The sequence below is a fragment of the Squalius cephalus genome (assembly GCF_949319135.1).
Source record: "Squalius cephalus genome assembly, chromosome: 1".
Classification (NCBI taxonomy): domain Eukaryota; kingdom Metazoa; phylum Chordata; class Actinopteri; order Cypriniformes; family Leuciscidae; genus Squalius; species Squalius cephalus.
The window spans coordinates 34,507,778-34,527,463 of NC_137122.1; the positions used below are offsets into that span (position 1 = coordinate 34,507,778).

At 35.9% G+C, this 19,686-nt stretch overlaps 1 protein-coding gene and 1 long non-coding RNA gene across 2 annotated transcripts; one reads left to right on the forward strand and one right to left on the reverse strand.

Annotated features, from left to right (window-relative positions):
• Positions 1-61: 61 nt before the first annotated feature.
• Positions 62-15,118, reverse strand: LOC307159289 (polymeric immunoglobulin receptor). The gene is made up of 8 exons (XM_079872552.1): positions 15,035-15,118; positions 14,488-14,814; positions 2,010-2,315; positions 1,579-1,905; positions 1,363-1,389; positions 1,069-1,143; positions 672-736; positions 62-380 (listed from the first exon to the last, which is right to left on the reverse strand). Exons 1-8 carry the CDS (start codon positions 15,090-15,092, stop codon positions 276-278), a joined length of 1,290 nt encoding a protein of 429 aa, XP_079728678.1. The 5' UTR covers positions 15,093-15,118; the 3' UTR covers positions 62-275.
• LOC307169424 lies at positions 10,511-11,545 on the forward strand. Its single transcript, XR_013823131.1, has 4 exons — positions 10,511-10,668; positions 10,755-10,863; positions 11,195-11,265; positions 11,455-11,545. It is a non-coding gene; the product is annotated as an uncharacterized lncRNA (long non-coding RNA).
• Positions 15,119-19,686: the final 4,568 nt, after the last annotated feature.

Genomic DNA, 19,686 nt, shown 5'->3' on the forward strand with positions numbered 1-19,686 from the left:
TGAGACATTAGAATTTCACAATGTCCAGTGTATGCAACATTTTGTGTAAGATTTTTAACAGTCATAGGTCCAAATGCATGAGAAGAACATTTGTGTGAAAGTTAAAGCCACACCATTTATCCATCCCATAACTGAAAGTGTTTATATTATCCATAAAAATAAACCACATGAAACATTTGGTAAAATTTCACATTATAGTCACAAAGCTATATTAAAATAATATTTAAGAATAATAAAATGATTTGCAATGAAATGAAAAGTTGAATATTTTAACTTCATTTGAGGCTGGCATACTCAGAGTGCTCTGCCATGACGCTCTGCTTGTGAGCTGGTTTGGCGGCAGTCTTAACGTGGACAACAGAAGAATATGTCACCTCGTCCTGGAGAGAGAGAAAAAGACAGAGATTTTGTTAAAAATACCTGCATGTAGCTACACATGCATTTATGCACATACACATACACAGAATACACTCTGTCTGACCTCATTTTCATCTTGTTTTAAGTTTTGTCCTTGAGTTAAGTTATCAGGATTTACATCAGCCTAAAGAAAGAGACATCATGATCAGAACACACATACAGTATACAGATGCTGCTCTTTATTTCATTCAGCTAGTAAATACACTGGAAGTGCATGCATGTATCTGAATGGGTTTGAGGCAATTTGTGCTCACCTGTTTCTCATTTTCACTACTCACTAGCACAAGCCCATCATTGGTCATCTTTTTGACATCTCTTCCTAGAAATGAAAAAAATCTCAGTCAAATTAAAAAAACCATCAGACAAATGGTGTGGCTTAAAGATAAAAAATGATGGAGAAATGATTTTTCCTATTTGCAGTAGTTCAAAGATGTGTTATATCAACAAACTTACATATGATTTTGACTTTAATTTTGTTCTGAATAACATCAAATGCTTTGTAATGGTCAGCAAATCTTTTTTAAACTTTCTTTAGAAAAATCAAATGTTTGAGAGGCCAGTCTTATTTCAATTTGTACTATTGCCATCACATGGTAATAGTATGTGTGTGCACGTGTGTGTGTGTGTGTGTGTGTGTGTGTGTGTGTGTACCTCTGCATTTCCAGTAGATCAATGCCAGTACTGCTAGTAACATTAATACCGGAAGCAGTGACAGCAGAATAAAGGCTGAAAAAAAAACCACACACACACACACACACACACACACACACACACACACACACACACACACACACACACACACACACACACACACACACACACACAAAGATACATACACACATACCTTAAATACTATGCAGACTTCAAGAAAAATAGGCAAAAATACATTGAAACTATAGTAAATCTAAAAAAAAAATCTTTGAAGCAAAATGGGCTGCTACGTACTCATTTTGTTTTCTGCCTCTTGTTCTCCTGTAAGGGTTAGTTAGGTTATATGGTTATTGCATGAACTTTTGTTTTTTTCTATAATGAGTTCAAAATCTGCCAGCCATCATCTACACAACAGAGGATATATTATTCTAGAACTTCATCATCTTCAACAATTTATAATGAACAATATTAATATTGTAAGAAAGCAACAACAACACAGAAGAATATTACCTTGAACAGTGAGTGTGATGTTGATGTGTGGTTGATGAAGCACAGAGCAATGATATTCCCCCTGATCTTCTGTGTTCAGGTCTGATATGTGTAGAGAGAGATTTCCTGGAGAGGATTCATTCAACAGTTTGACTCTACCTCTGTGTCTCTTGCTCTGTTCATTTGGGTAAATTTCTTCAGGTTTTGTTGTGTGTTTTAGTGAAGTAAATGTCCATGTAAGTTGTAGAGGTGTGTCCTGTAGTTCAGTACAGGAACAGGGCAAAACTACAGACCCTCCCGAGTGTCCCGTCACCTCAACCGTCTGTGTGTTCTGATCCAGATCACACCCTGACAACACATTAGACTGACATTTACACTGCACTTTACTGGAAGAAGAAAATATCTACTGCGTTTTGAGAGATTCAGGTTTCATGCAAAAATATTCCATTTACCTTTTATCTTCACTGTAATGTCTGCATATATTTGTGAAATCTCACACCTATATGACCCTCCATCCTCTTTTCTCAGGTCAGAAATGAGCAGAGACAGATTTGCTGGATTACTTTCATGAAACATCTTCAGTCTGCCCTTGTAAATCTCATTTTTGAATACTTCATTTCGTTGGCTCCCGTTTAGCAAGAGCCAGGTGAATTTCTCTACTGTAGTCTGAGGGTAAATACAGGAGCAGGGCAGCAGGACTGATCCTCCTGTGTAACCTGTTACTTCTTTACGCTTTCCATGTTCTGAAAGATGACAACCTGCAGACAGAGAGGGTTTCTTCATGAATGGATCAATGTGAGCTTTAGAGATTAACATCAGGAAGTACAGTTTAGTATACCATCATTCAATAATAATATAAGCTTAAAAGTGAAATAAAGTTGCACAAGCCACATGTTCATTTAAACTTTAGTTCATATATTATATAAGAATGGAGCATACCCAAGAAGGGTTATGGTACCTTGCTGCCCCTTTAAAGGGGTCATATAATGGTACATGCACTTTTACAAGTTGATTGTACTGAAATGTGTGTTGGCAGTGCCTGTACTCAACCATCATATAATGATAAAAATCCATCCAGTGGTCTTTTTTTAATCTTCATATTTTTTTAAAATATGTTTTCCCCCGTCTCAAATCGAGCCGTCTGACCGTGTGACGTCACACGGTCGGACGCCCCTCCCACGATTGTTAATTGACAGCAGCGTTTCAACACAAACCCGCCCTGAGCGAGCTGTCATCATAGTCCGCCATTGTTGATACACTGGAGCAGATTGCAGAATGGTGTCTAAGCGATTGTGGTGTTCTGTTCTTGGGTGTAATAACGAACACAGCAGTCATGTTGATGATGTTCCTAAATCCGAACCGCTGAAGACGCAGTGGCTGAGTTTGTTTTCGAAGGGAATATTCCCCACGATCAACGTCAATGCTTTCATGTTTGCGCGAATCATTTCACACCAGACTGATTTACAGTATAAAGCTGGTTTTGCTAAGAAGCTGCTCCTGAAAAAAAGGATCGGCATCAACTATTCGTGTTCCTGCTGCACCTCCAGAAGAAGTGAGTGTAACGTTTTATTAACCTTTATATTAATCTTTATATTTATCTTTGCAAATCGCTTGCACGCTTCACAATGAATGCGGCTAAGGTTTACACTCAGGGTACATTACGGCATGTTTTCTATGTACAGCGTTCTCAATATAATTTATAATCCAAGTTTATAATGAACAACGTATTATGGTTATTGTGTTATTACAAACTGTGTACGCCAGTGATGGAGTACTCGAGTCCTGGACTCGGAGTCGAGTCCTACTCGAGTCCCTATACCCTGAACTCGAGTCCGACTCGAGACTATTCTCAGGACTAGGGCTGTCGCGATAACCGCAATATCGCAGTACCACGCTACTGACAAGCCAACCGCAGAGGAATTCAAGTTACCGCAGCAACCGCGATATTCGAGTGTTTTCTTTTTTCATAAGGCTATACCCTTCTTGTTTTGAACTTCGTGCATGTGTATTGAATGTTAAATAAGTTAATAATGATAAGACGTGGCGATCATGGTTTTATCATGGTGATTTGTACGGAGGTTTCGTGGATTTGCACTTAAGCCTAAACAGACAGTGAATGAGAGAGATCGCCTGAGCGCGTGCGATTACCTGCGTCTGTCTTTTGAGGTCAAGTCATATTCGTGAAAAGGTTGCCCTGTCCAAGGAAAGTTAAATATTTGTCCTGTCATCCTTTTAACGTTTAAAATAAAGGGTATTTACCATGAATGGCATCAGCGACAGCGCTGGTCAGCATCCACAGCGCGAGGAACTCGCGGTCGCGGGAAACAAAACTCAGTGAGTCACGCATTGCTGGTCAGCGGAGCCTTGAAAAGTGGAGCTCAAAGTTAAAAATAATTTACCTTGTTTCATTACTATCTTTTAATGAACACGTTTTTGAACGTGTTGTTGAATGAATGGTTTAATGACTCACTCAAAGACAGTCCGTTGCTGTTACAACTGCGCCCGTGACAGTCTTTCAATGCGGAGAGACGCTGTTTAGTTTCGGTTTATTGGTTACTGAAAATGTACTCGTTTTTGCTGACCACATCGTGACACTTAATATAGCAACAAATAAATAAATATTATTTTATAAGATTAATAAATTAATTAATGCGGTAAAACCGCATATCGCGCTATTGAGCCACTCAAAATTACCGCAAGGGAAAATCCTTCACCGCGACAGCCCTACTCAGGACTCGTGACTTGACTTGGACTCGCGGACTGATGACTCGTACTTGGACTCGGACTCGAGGATATAAAATCGGACTTGAGCATTCATCAAATGAATGACGTTGGATGAAGTTTCTGACTAAATAGGTTTTAAAATTTGATATAAGATGTTACACTTTTCCTGTTTTGGGCTCCAAAACAGGTGTCCTGACATTCCATCCTACCCGTCAGATTGTCCTACCAGGGATTACTGCGCATGCGCACATCAATATTGCGTCAATTTCGTCACGCTGAACAACACGCCCATAATTTTTTACTACTTGCGTGAGAACTTCATCTGAGGTAAGTTTTTTACTATTTATGATAATTTTAACTAGCACCATTGATAATTTTTCATGAAAACGTTAGGCTAGATATGGGCGGGGCATTTGATTTGATTGTTTTAGTGTAAAATATAAACACACACAGACGATATGGGCGGGGCATATTATGATTTGATAGTTTTAGTGTAAAATATAAACACACACAATTATGCCAAAATGTCCGTTTTGTCGAGTGTCCCCATAAGATCAGTCTTAAATGAATTAAATAAAGTATCAAATGAGCGTAAAGAGTGTGAGGCGTGTGAGATCCGCGTATCTGTCATCAGCAGCAGGTCTTAAAGTGACAGCAGTTTTCATTCATAAATATAGGCCATACTCTATGTTGTTTCTGCATTCATTTGGATATCGACTGTTAAATTATTACATTATAAAATATATTAAATTGAACTTTAATGTTTGTAATTACGATTAATCACATAAAAAAATGCCCCATTGATTTACAGCACTATATCTATTTGTGCTTTTTCTTTCTTTCTTGCATTTTTTGACAGCTATGGAAGATAAGTGGGAAGCACTGTATAATCTTCTGTCAGTGGGATCATATCCATCAGGGTATGATAAGTCCAAAAGGCAGAACATTCGAAGATATGCACTCAAATTCAACTTAAAGGGTAGTTATTTTAACTTTAAATTTCAATTGTTTATTTTATTATTCATTTGTTGCTATCTTGATTTTCTTTTCCAACAATGTCCTTTTAATCTACTTTGGTCATAGTCATGTTTTCTCTTTAATGTAGATGGAATGCTTTTTTATGGAGGGAAAAGAGTGATCAAAACCAAAGAGGAAGCCAGGATGCTCTTTAAAGAATTCCATTCCTCTCCCATTGGTGGGCACACAGGGATTGGTAAAACACGTGCTGCCATCTGTGCCAGATTTTACTGGCATGGCATGTCAGTTGACATTGAAAATTGGGTATGTGTAATTTATGTTATATAGTTATTTTAATATATATATATATATATATATATAACTTTTTTATTTTATTTTTTATTTATATACAACAATTTCTGAAAGGTATTGGAATGTGATCAGTGTCAAAAAGTGGGAAAGCCTTTGACTGCTGTGCAGACCTTACAGTGCATAGAGGTAAATAAGTGCAGTAACATACAGCATACATATACTAAACCTACTTTATCCCTTAATCACTGTTTGGGGTCAAAACCTCAATGGACTTTTCCTTCATTTTTTAAAAGTGTTACCTTCATCTCAGGGGCATGAAACTCTGTGACTTTTCCTAAATAATCTATCTAAACATGCACAAAAAATTGGGCTTGATTTGGTTGTTCTAAAGGTGTGTAAAATTTTTTTTTACCATTTAAGGTCAAATCCATTATAAATCTGAAATTTTTTACAAATAAACCAAGGTCTGGTCCTAGAGCATAAATAAAAAGTAGAACGAACTTTCTATCTCATACACACACACACACACACGCACACAAACATTCAAATGTATGTGACTGCAACAGAGAGCATTTTTACAGAAATTGACAAATAAAATAAACAAAACTGGCATAAATCTGAAAAATGTCACATATTATGCAACATGGAACAAGCTTGCCCTAACACCTTAAGTGTTATCCTTTTTTAACAGTGATTAAGGGTTATACACGCTAAACTTACTTTACATTTTATTTTACTTGATAGGTTTCTGCTGTTTGGGAGCTTGTTGGCATTGATCTAACTGGACCATTACCTGAAACTGCAGATGGCTTTAAATACATCCTCACAGCCACAGACTACTTCTCTAAGTGGGTTGAGGCTTTTCCTTTAAAAACCAAGACAGCAGCTGAAGTTGGAAGACATCTCTGTTCCATCATTTATAGACATGGCTGTCCCCAGAGAATTCTCTCAGATCAGGGAAGGGAATTTGTAAATGATGTAAGTGTATTTAAAATTATCAGTATTAAAGTGATATAGGTTTAGCCTCAATGTCTTTGTTTTTAGATTTTCAAGAGTTGTTATATTTTCCTTTGCACACACAGTACATGTATTCAACTACTGTTTTAAGGAGCTTTTCACCAATTTACTCACAATGATTTTTTTCCTTTATTTTTTAAGCTTAACCACAGGCTTTGTGAAATGTTGTGCATCAAAAGAAGTGTGACAGCTGCTTATCATCCTCAAACTAATGGCCTGGATGAAAAGACCAACGACAACATTAAACGGTAAGTTTTATTATTGTATGTACCTAGGTCAGGTTAAGTACCAAGTTAAGGCACCCCCACCCCCCATGACATTTTCACCTATATCTTCCGCTTCAAGGCACCAAATAAGTTATAAATGCGTTCCTAAAAAGGCTTTCATACGTCAAGTTTATAATCCTTTAAAAAAAAAAAAAAAAAACGTTCCCAATTATGTTTTATTTTAGAGCCCTCAAGAAATTGGTTAACGACCAGCAGAATGACTGGGATGTCTATCTGGATGCCACCTTGTTTTCTTTAAGATCAAAGGTCCACACCACCACAAAACACTCCCCTTTTCTTTTAATGTATGGGAGAGAGGCCGTGTTCCCTGCAGAGATTCCCGTTGAAATGCCGGTGAGTGTGCTTATGGAGTCTTTCATTTCAGCAATTTTGTCATACTAGCCTATGTCAGAAGAATTGTGCTTAAAGTAAATTTAGCCTTAAAATCATTTCCAATGGGTACTGTAGTAGATGATGCAAAACTTTTATTATTATTTTTACAAAACTAATCATACAGTAAATATCGTTTTCATTTTTGGTATGCTGGATTGATTAACTGTATTCAATTTTATCATCTGTTATAAAACCTTTGATCTTAAACTGGTAATGTTCATAATTTTTGGACCTTGTTCCACAACAGACAATAAGGGTCACTAATATTCCTAACAGTTTGTTGTGAATAGTAAACAACCATGTTTTTAGCAAAGGACCTCTTCTCATGCTACCATGGGCTTTTCATTACATACATGCACATGTGAAATTTTAAATAGTCAAACATTTAATTTATATTGCTTCAATTATATTGCCTTGTTTTTTAGCTTTCCACCATCAGTCTCCCTGTGGAATCAAGTTTTAGTGATTATGTAGTTTCCGATAAAAAAAAGAGAGATGAGGCCAAAAAACAGGCAGAAGAAAACATTGGTAAATCACAGGAGAAACAGAAGGAAGCTTATGCTAAAAAGGTCCAGAAGAAGTACAAAGACTTGATTTACAATGTTGGTGATGAGGTTCTTCTGGTGAATATGAGGAAGCGTGGAAGAAAAGGAGGAAGGATTGAACCTGACTTCTCAGGACCCTACATCATTGAGAGACTCAGTGGCAAACTTGTTACTTTAAACAAACCTGGAGGGATTACTTTAAAAACTAAATATAGCATTAGTCACATCAAACCATACAGAAGAAGCCAAACTGGAAAGGTGCCTGAAGACTGTTCTGGTATCTCAGTCTCCAGTGGGTCTACTGAGAGTAACAGTTCTTGCAAGATGTCTCCTTGCACTGTTGCCCCTACACTCAGCCCTCAAGAAGCTCCAAGAAGATTCAGCGTTACAAAGACCTTCTGTTATTCAAGTTGCCCCTAAAATGCTTGATCAAACAAATGGGTACATCAAGGAGGTAAAACTAACCCCAACAGATGAAGAGGCAGCAATAAAGTTCCCATCAGATGTAAACCAAATCTCAGAGGAACAAGGTTTTATATTTACAGAGATCTCAGTTCACCCTTAGTTGCCAGTTTGGCCTACCTGACCAGTTTGGTCTTGTTGTTATGGTTGCTTGCTTGCAGTGGTTAAATCATGGTGGCCAGTTTGACCTGTTGGTCACAGGTCACCGTTATTTATAGGAAGTGGACATAATAACCAATAAATCATAAAAAAGACACAGATAAATAAAAATAAATAAATAAATAAAAATAATTATATATATATATATATATATATATATATATATATATATATATATATATATATATATATATATATGCCTAAAAAATTAAAAATGCATGCCACCAAAATATACAAATTTTCTTATTTAATGTAGATAATATAATTTTTTTTTAAGTTATATCCACTTCCTCTAGCTGTCCTGTACACCTTTGATATGATGACTGTTTGCAAGGGCGTAGGTTTGCATATGGATAGTAGGGACATGTTCCTACTAATATTTTGGGAGGATATAGCCTTTCTAGTACTTAAGTGATCTCGATCACATTATTTTTCATATTATATACTACCGATGTGGGGGTAGGGGGTGGATTGTTGTCTCTTCTAACGTAAAGACCAAACCTACGGCCTTGACTATTTGGCACGTTCATTTTGCCAAGTTAATTTTATGTTGGCTCGTTGGCCCTGTAAAGTTGATTCAATTATTGTTTATTTTATTATTAGAAAAATTATTGACAACACTAACGTTGTCTTTCTTTTTCAGTAATGAAGGTCTGGGCTGCAAATGTCACTGGTCAGGTTGAAGCAGTTGTTGGGCCATATAAGCTCTATGACTCTTCTTTTCACTCACTGCAAGGGACCGAGTGGCTTTCTGATGAAGTAAGTTATTTATTCTTATGCTATGGGTGGCCTTTCTTTCTAATCGGCCGGTTGTCTAAATTACTTGTAGACCCAGAACATGATTTTAAGAGTCACCCAATTGAAAAAGTTTTTTCTCTCACAAAAACAAAGTTTAGTTTGTTTATATTCATGTTTATTTTTCTTAATTTAGGTCATTGATGCATACCTGCACCTGGTCATTGAAAAACAACAGGTATGTTTATAGAATGTCTACTTATTTAGGAACACTCATTTAATTTTATATACTTACAAAATGTGTTTGTTTTTTCCAGAACCACGTACACCAGCTTTGTGCAGTTGTTGCACGTTCGTTGTTTGCTGGACAGTTCAGATGCTTAGGGAAGGTAATTTAGCTTTCCATAAAGTAATAAAGTAGATATTATTTACGTGTTTTGGAACCATCACAAACTTATTAAACACTTTTCACAGATGAAGTTTCCCATTGAGGACATTTGGCTGTGCCCTGTGAATGTTGGAGCACATTGGATTCTTGTGGTGCGTGTGTATTTTTAAAGTAGGCTACATTGCAAGTGAGATTATTGAAAATGTTTTGTTTTTCTTCTTCTTCTTTAGTGATCTTGGGTTATTGTCCAATAGAATACTCATATTTTTTAAAAAAGCTAGATGGTGGGGGAGTTTGAGTTAACTAACCAACAGAGCAATTCAAGTTGTTTTGTTTTGTTCGTGATATATTTCACAAATTTTTGTCATGTTATGTTTAAATAAGTTTCATAGGTAAGAAATGTCTTGCAGGGTCAAAGATGACACACGGCAAGTTTTAAAGTTGTGAGCAGAGAAATAGGCTACAGTAAATACACACGCACATAGGCTGTATATATTCTCTGACAAAGGCAAAGAGCCTTTGTTATCTGTATCTCCTATTGGGACAGGGCCTTATATTCACCTGCAAATAACTAATTCACTGTGTTGACACTTACCTCATCTCTCTCTCTCTCTCTCTCTCTCTCTCTCTCTCTCTCTCTCTCTCTCTCTCTCTCTCTCTCTCAAAGTCTGTCACTTCCTAACAATTTTGTCCATAATCTGCAGACATTCTTTAATGTTTTAGGTCAATAATTTAAAGGTTTATTTATTCCATTTACATAAGAAGTATTTCAGAGATTGATAGTGTCTATACCAAGCAGCTTCCTGTAGTTGTTAGTGGTGATCTAAAAATGTTTAATAACCTTATTTATGATTACATGGCATTATATTGTAGATTATCAACATGCCAGAAAAAACACTCCTTCTGACTGACCCAATGGGAAATGAACGTTCCTACGAACATAAAATTCTACGGAACTGGAGGTAACCTTGTTAGAACTGTTATTCTTTTTTTTTTATGCTGTTCGATTCTAAACAGTACAAATGTCTCAACGACATCTAGGAATTTTTTAAAACAGAGGTGTGATGACGAGCAAACAGCACAGTGGCAATTACGGACCCTGAAGCACGACCTGCAGATGGATTCCAGCAGTTGTGGAGTTTTGGTATTGAATGTATGTGAATATATTTGCACAAGTGGCTTCAGATCTGGAAATGTTGTAATGAATTGAATTAAATCATCTGTCAATTAATGTTTCAGTTTGCTGAACAATACCTGCTGACAGGAACGATCAGCAATGTTCAGACTACGCCTGAAGCGGTCAGCTCAGCACGCATGCAAGTAGCCTGCACACTTCTTGGATGCCGAGGTGATTGCTGTTTTAATTCTGTAATACCGTAGTAATATTGTAATGTATTGTAATTTACATGTAGTACACCTATGTAGATGCTATCTTCACTCTGAAAAATGTATTTAAGAGTATTTAAGAATATCCAAATATACAGAGGGGATAGAGAAGAAAATCATAGAGTTGAAAATAATTTGAAAGATGCAAAAAAGTAATGCAAGAATGATTTAATGTAATTTCAGAACAGGTCTGACATAGTACTTTTCACGGTGTTTATGTTGACATTTAGTACACTATGATATGATTGCCCAATGAATTCATATTTTTCTTATTAATGTTAACAAATTTATAGGTAATGCAGAGGAGTACTGTGTGCTTTGCAGCATGCTGGAAGACGACCCCAACGAAAGCATGATTGAAATGGTATACAACTTATAATACACACACCCAAAAAGCAATAGTTTAACTTTATGTGCCATGTTTTTTTGTGTGTGTAGAATTTTGTTATTAAAATGCTAAATAATTTTGTTATTTAAATCTTTTCATATTTTTAGATTCTATATTGTTTTAGATGTACTAATTTACAAATATATTCATCTCTTTTATTTTCAGGTACAGTGTGAGAGCTGCAACAGATGGGCACATTTTAAATGCTGCAACTTCAACGGCCTAAATGTGTTTATGTGCAAAAAATGTGTGGTATAGTTTGTGTATCTGCATTGATAACAGTCTGCAGCACAATGTGGTCTTATTTAGTTCATATTTATATTAATAACTATTTTTATTGTTTTACTTGTTTTGTATTGTGCCTCTGTTGCATGATTTTGATTTTTTAAATTAATTTGATTAATTATCTCTTTTCTATATTGTTCTGCTTGATTATAAATTATCTCAATAACTAATCTTATTTCAATTTACTTGGTCAATTTATATTATCATCTGTTTTTGGGTAAGTTTGTAACATCTGTCCAGGGACTACAGGTTAAAAACTTACAGATCATCCCATCTGTTTATTTAGAACAATCTGATGGGGTATTTTGCACTGTAAAATCATCCAAAATCATCCTACCTGTTTATTTCATACTGGTAGGACAATCTGATGGGGTATTTTGCACTGTAAAATCATCCTACCTGTTTATTTCATACTGGTAGGACAATCTGATGGGGTATTTTGCACCGTAAAATCATCCTACCCGTTTATTTCATACTGGTAGGACACTCTGATGGGGTATTTTGCACTGTAAAATCATCCTACCTGTTTATTTCATACTGGTAGGACAATCTGATGGGGTATTTTGCACTGTAAAATCATCCTACCTGTTTATTTCATACTGGTAGGACAATCTGATGGGGTATTTTGCACCGTAAAATCATCCTACCCGTTTATTTCATAGGACAATCTGATGGGGTATTTTGCACTGTAAAATCATCCTACCCGTTTATTTCATAGGACAATCTGATGGGGTATTTTGCACTGTAAAATCATCCTACCTGTTTATTTCATACTGGTAGGACAATCTGATGGGGTATTTTGCACTGTAAAATCATCCTACCCGTTTATTTCATAGGACAATCTGATGGGGTATTTTGCACTGTAAAATCATCCTACCTGTTTATTTCATAGGACAATCTGATGGGGTATTTTGCACTGTAAAATCATCCTACCTGTTTATTACATACTGGTAGGACAATCTGATGGGGTATTTTGCACCGTAAAATCATCCTACCCGTTTATTTCATAGGACAATCTGATGGGGTATTTTGCACTGTAAAATCATCCTACCTGTTTATTTCATACTGGTAGGACAATCTGATGGGGTATTTTGCACCGTAAAATCATCCTACCCGTTTATTTCATAGGACAATCTGATGGGGTATTTTGCACTGTAAAATCATCCTACCTGTTTATTACATACTGGTAGGACAATCTGATGGGGTATTTTGCACTGTAAAATCATCCTACCCGTTTATTACATACTGGTAGGACACTCTGATGGGGTATTTTGCACTGTAAAATCATCCTACCCGTTTATTTCATACTGGTAGGACACTCTGATGGGGTATTTTGCACTGTAAAATCATCCTACCCGTTTATTTCATACTGGTAGGACACTCTGATGGGGTATTTTGCACTGTAAAATCATCCTACCCGTTTATTTCATACTGGTAGGACAATCTGATGGGGTATTTTGCACCGTAAAATCATCCTACCCGTTTATTTCATACTGGTAGGACACTCTGATGGGGTATTTTGCACCGTAAAATCATCCTACCTGTTTATTTCATACTGGTAGGACAATCTGATGGGGTATTTTGCACCGTAAAATCATCCTACCCGTTTATTTCATAGGACAATCTGATGATTTAACGTTAATTTCCACTGTAAAATCACCCTACCATAGCCTAATAAAAATCTTCGGCAAAGTTACACTGAATTATTATATGTAGTCACAGACGCGAAGCAGAAACGCACAGTAGGATTTTACGACGAGGTAGGATGAACCGATAGATATGGCTGTAATTTTGCGCTACGGTAGGAAAATCTGACAAGGTAGGACAGATCGACAGAACACCGGCCGGGATCTCTTTTTTTCCAGAGAAAGCCCCAGCCGCGTGCGCGCACTCACCTTCACCGTCTTCAAACAACACGAGCGGTGCTCCCTCTCCCTCGCGCATATTAATCAAAAATCAATTGATGTTCTAGTGATGAAATGTTGTCTGTGTTGACACAAATCTTGTGCGATGTCCAGTCCTAAACTGCCGAGATAATCACACAAGGCGTGCCATAGGATACACGTCCATTAATGACACATGTCCGATTCGCGAACTAATGACTCATTTGAACCGAGTCACTTTAATGAATGGTTAAAACAACTGTCCATCTGTCCAACACTGAACTCACGAGACGTCTGAATCGGTGTATAAGAAATCGGTAACACTTTACAATAATGTTCCATTTATTAAACTCTAGTTAACTACATTAGTTAACATTTAGCCTACTAATAGCCTACATTATTGAAATCAAAAGTTTTTATTTATATTTATTTATATTTTATTTATTTATTATTTATATTTGTTAACACAGTGGTGTCATTTTTGTTTAATGTAGACCCTCTTTTATAATTATATCAGCTATTTAAAGGTGCCAGAGTGGAGAAATGTAGGCAGTCTTGAAATATAACACAGACTCAACCTTGATGACTCGACTCGGACTCGAACACTGGGGACTCGAGACTCGACTCGGACTCGACAGTTGGTGACTCGACTACAACACTGGTGTACGCACAGAACAGAGGGGCGGGGTGAGCAAAGCTCATTATCATTTAAAGACCCATGCACTCAAACGGCGTGCTGAAAACAGAGCTGTATTTAACCAGGTAAAATGAGTGTTTTCTTACAATACTAATGAGAATTTTTAATTAAAGTGTACAAACTTTTAATTTACACCCTAAAGAATCATAATAACTTGTACAAAAAATGGCATTATATGACCCCTTTAAGAGCACGCTTGTAAAGTCAGTTATAATATAGCACAATGGGGCATATTATAATAAAGCTTAATGTGATTCTTAACAGTTATTTTTTTTAAGCAATTTTTTAACAAACTTAACTGATTTCCATAACAACAACACAGAAGAATATTACCTTGAACAGTGAGTGTGATGTTGATGTGTGGTTGATGAAGCACAGAGCAATGATATTCCCCCTGATCTTCTGTGTTCAGGTCTGATATGTGTAGAGAGAGATTTCCTGGAGAGGATTCATTCAACAGTTTGACTCTACCTCTGTGTCTCTTGCTCTGTTCATTTGGGTAAATTTCTTCAGGTTTTGTTGTGTGTTTTAGTGAAGTAAATGTCCATGTAAGTTGTAGAGGTGTGTCCTGTAGTTCAGTACAGGAACAGGGCAAAACTACAGACTCTCCCGAGTGTCCCGTCACCTCATCCGTCTGTGTGTTCTGATCCAGATCACATCCTGACAACACATTAGACTGACATTTACACTGCACTTTACTGGAAGAAGAAAATCTACTGCGTTTTGAGAGATTCAGGTTTCATGCAAAAAAATTCCATTTACCTTTTATCTTCACTATAATGTCTGTATATATTTATGTGTGAAATATCACACCTATGATGACTGATTAATTACACTCTGAATTCTTTCACAATAAAAATATTTTTAAGTCTAGACTTACCTTCAGTGAAGTGAAGAGGATAAGATAGAAAGAGGATAAGACAGAAAAACTCCTTCATGACTGATTCTCACTCACTGATGTTCCAAACTTACACAATCTTACTGTTGATTATTTTTATATGTTTTCAGGAACTAAAACATGTCGCGCCATTTCCTCTATTCGTCAGCTCTTTATTTATATTTCTCCTCCTGGATCACTGACACTAATGTATATGTTATCCTGCTCTATATCAGAGTTTTTCATGTCACTACTATAGCTCATGATTAAGCATGTAAAGTCACCACAACATGATCCAAAAGCATAAACTCCAAGTTTATTCCTTTTACTAAATGGGTGTCATATTGATGTCAGCAAGACAAAATTTAAGTGCAAGACATTGACTTTGCAGCTCAAATACTTATGTAACTAACAGCACATGAACAACAGCTCAGATAGGCCTATTTTGTGACAAAGCCAAAAAAGCCAAGAGATCAAGATCGCAGGCCATTTAGTTTACCCTTTAGTTTACCCACAATGTTTTGTTATAAATAGAGTATATAACTACTATTTTGGCAAACAGGCTATATACTGTATATCTATATGGAAAATGACTACATCATCACTCTTCTATGGTGATCATATTATTAAGCAACTAACCAGCAGCAGATAAAATGCAACAACTCAGAGATGTGTGAAAACTCAGTAACAGCTACAGTGTGTTGTACATACATATATATATATATATATATATATATATATATATATATATATATATATATATATATATATATATATATATAACCCTTATTTAAACAGGAAATGTCCCATTGTTGTGTTGGCACTTCACTGGGCTTCCTCTTCACCATAGCTGCAGCCTCCTCCACTTCAAAACAACTAATAAATATAGCCGCGGGTAGCAATCATCGGGGTCTAATCACCAATGTCCCAAATTATTTGCGATCCAGTTGAAATGTAACTTATGATCTTGTTTTTACAGAAAATTCCATCTTGAATCTTTTCTGAAAGTTATGGTTTGATGAGGTCTGAGCAACAAGGGCAAAAAGGGCAAATGAATTTCAAAAGAAATCTATCCCTCTTACCGTTAGATTAAACGAAAAGTCAAAAATACCCTTTATATTTAAAAATAAAAGTTCATGTAAATAATGTAAAAAAGTAAAAAATGTTTACTATCATTTAAGGCATGTAATCATATGTGGTGTAAGTGTGGACTTATATTCAACTTTTAGATGAATCACACACTGATAAAAAATATTTTGTTCTGAAGTAAATACTACAGAAAGGCAATAATTAAAAAAAAAGAAGTAAAATCTATATTAGGCCTCAATTCAAGCATGTAGAAATGAAAGCGTATCAACATTTTAAAATTAAGTAAAATTATTCAACTTTTCTGATACTGGTGTTCCCATCATGCACTGGGCCTTAAATAATTAATGAGGTTGATTTTTCACTGTTTTCCAGCTGCATTTACACTGTTTTATCATTGCTTTTGTTGTTAGGATTAGTAACTTGCCACTGACATTTGGAGTTCATTTTCACTCAAAATGACACATTCAAACACAAAAACGATCCATCAAATGTTACTTTAAAAGTGTGGTTTAATTCAATGTTATATTAATTAAGAGAAATGTATTGCAAAGGAATCTTAAACTAAATATAGATATTGCTCAACCTTTTACTAGCCAAGTTAAAATAACTTATTTTCTTTTATACTTTCACTTAACTTAGTTAAGAAGAGTTTACTTAATTCCATATGTGAAATTTACTTTAAAAATATGTGTGTGAAATTTACAAACACTTGCCAAATAAAAATTAAGTGCATTTTACTTAAGTTTTTTTTTCAGTGCATGTCATATTGTTTAATGTCACAGGACAATTTCAACTGAAAGTGAAGATAGGTTCAAAACCTTATTTATCTGATTTATTTCTATAATTTGTGTAGCCTTCTAACGTTTTAAAGCAGTGATCTCAAACTCAATTCCTGGAGGGCCACAGCTCTGCACAGTTTAGCTCCAACCAGCTCCAACTCACACCTGCAAGTAAGTTTCTAGTAATCCTGAAAACCTTGATTAGCTGGATCAGGTGTGTTTGATTAGGGTTGGAGCAAAACTGTGCAGAGCTGTGGCCCTCCAGGAATTGAGTTTGAGATCACTGTTTTAAAGGGTGTGTTGTGTTTTAACTCTAAAGTAAAATGTTTTTTAGAGCTGAAAAACCAAGTAAAGACTTTTATAATAATAAATAAATCAGTTATACTACACTTATAATAATACAATGGGTAAAAATTCAACAATAATATCATTACGTCTAAGCGGATTTTTACATACGCCAATATAAACAACCCTTCCCTATTTCTGTTCTGTTATGATAATGGGTTATGGTACCTTAAAGAAAGGTTGTAGTTTATGTTGCTGCCACTTTAAGAGCACGCTTGTACATTGCAAAGAGAGAAGAAGTGACTGTATGCTGTAGTAAAGTTACACAGTTCTGTTAAGCACTGCCAGGCCTCCATTACATGTTCTATGAATTCTGTTGTAATTTTTTAGAAACCATTGTTTATTGTCACTGGATGAGGCTATACATTATTTAAATATTTAGTAATATTCCCAATATATAGCACAGGAATTTATAGCACAGATACATTATTCCAGATAGCTGAGTATATAAGGCAGAGTTGTGTTAAGGGCTGGTAACCACACGGGGGCAGTAGCTCTTTAAAGATGACCAATCAAAATGGAAGATTTTAATGTTGGCATCGATTACCCAACAGTCTGGAAAAATGAATGGCAAATCATAGTACCAGATGAACAAATACAATTGAGAGAAGAGTTATTAAACTTTATAATTCATAAAAATCTGTGATATGACCCTTTTATTGTTTTGTATATCGCAATGTGAAGCAGCAAAATAACAATTGTTTCACATCTCTGAGGTCTTTGACGTTTAGAAAGCAGAATGCCATGAGTGTCAGTGACGTGGAGTTTCATCATCTTTGGAGGTGCTTCCCACAGAGTTAATGGGTTTCAGCTCAGCTGGATTGACAGAGCTTTGTTGAAAAGTCAAGCACATTGTGTCACTTGTCACATTAACAATAAGGTGCTTGAGCACACTTCTTCTTTGGAACTGTATTTTGTCCATATTTCATTTCTTATCCCATTCCAATGAACATCATAGCCATTTAATCATATTATATTCGACGGATTCTTACCGCGGCAGAAAACAGCCTGTCATTTTAACACAGGTTTCAAAGCAATTTCTGTTCATTTTGCCTTTGCATAAACTTTGAGAGATACAAGACATCAATGATACAATGGTAAAAAGTTTCTTCTCGTTCTAAAATCATTTTGAAGCATCTAGGCCCGGCATTTATCTAAAAGTGAGCATGTATTGCTTTTTTGTGTACAACAGTGTATGAGAGAGAAATAAAGAGAGTGAAAGAAAGCACCAGAGACACAAGGCTAAAAAAAACCATTCCTCTCAAAGAGCTGCATGCTTTGTTCTCCCACCGTTGTTACATTTAGTTGTTATATTAGATGTTTAAAAAGGATCACGATGACCTGTAATCAGACTTCCTAAGGTTGTGTTTTTCTGGTATTTTCAGGACGTGTGCCTGGAGATGAACTGTGTGTGTGTGTGTGTGTGTGTGTGTGTGTGTGTGTGTGTGTGTTTGTGTGGAGTGATTGACAGTTCATTTCAGAGCAGGATGAGCTTGCCGTCTGTGAGAACAGAGCCAAGGTATTTTGTGATTTCTGATTACTCACCTCTTGCTGCAAGAAAAAACTCACACACATATGCACCTATGTTCATGATGATGAGCAACAAACCTCTTTTTTCCTCTCTCGTTTACACAATATCATAACCAAAGACAAATGTAGACATATAAGCCATTTCATAGATGCATAATGCGAGAGAGCGGGATGTTATACAGTAGCTGAAGTGTGCTTCTTTCATGCCTCTATTCTCTCTCTATCTTTCTGATTTCTGTGCTGAGTCATTAGGGCTTTCTTTACTGATGGATGTTTACAGACAGCCCTCTTCTTATTTTCCCATGCAAAACAAAAGAAGATGCAAGCTATGCGCAGCTATGACATAGAAACAATACAATTATTTTGTGTCCTGTTTCATCCATGCATATACAACACAAAAGCTGTTTCTGGGGTGATACCCTTTCAAACAGTACACATTTGTACCTTGTTTACTCCTAAAGGTTGCATATTGATACCTTAAAGGTACATTTAGTACTTTTTGAGAGGGTATCATCCAGCTTCTATACCTTTTTTCTGAGAGTAGTATTATATAGTATACTAGTACTGCTAAGTATTGACCATAAAGTACTGCTAAGTATTGACCATAAATGGCTTAGGACCTTTAAGCCACACTTCAAAATGTATGAATTTGCATATTCACATTAGATAACAAAATATCAAAACAAGTGACATCTGACAAATTATGCTAGAGCATTGATTCATTTTAGAGGATGCATGAATTCAGTTCAGTTCCTCTTTTTATTCCATTGGCGTCATATTTTTTTTTGCACTGATCTTTGTTCTGGTGTTCTTATGCTTAATTATGCATGTCTTCGTGGATTTACTGAATTAACAAAGGAGATGTTCAAAGTCAAGTCCCTCTTATACGCTGATGATGTTGTTTCTAATGTC

Bases quoted from the DNA above. Each gene is read 5' to 3' on its own strand.
- LOC307159289 (XM_079872552.1), bottom strand. From the start codon at position 15,092: ATGAAGGAGTTTTTCTGTCTTATCCTCTTTCTATCTTATCCTCTTCAC. The intron at 737-1,068 runs GTACACACACAC...TTTCATTTCTAG, and splicing joins GATCTACTGGAAATGCAGAG to GAAGAGATGTCAAAAAGATG. The intron at 381-671 runs GTGAGCACAAAT...CTCTCTCTCCAG, and splicing joins GTAGTGAAAATGAGAAACAG to GACGAGGTGACATATTCTTC.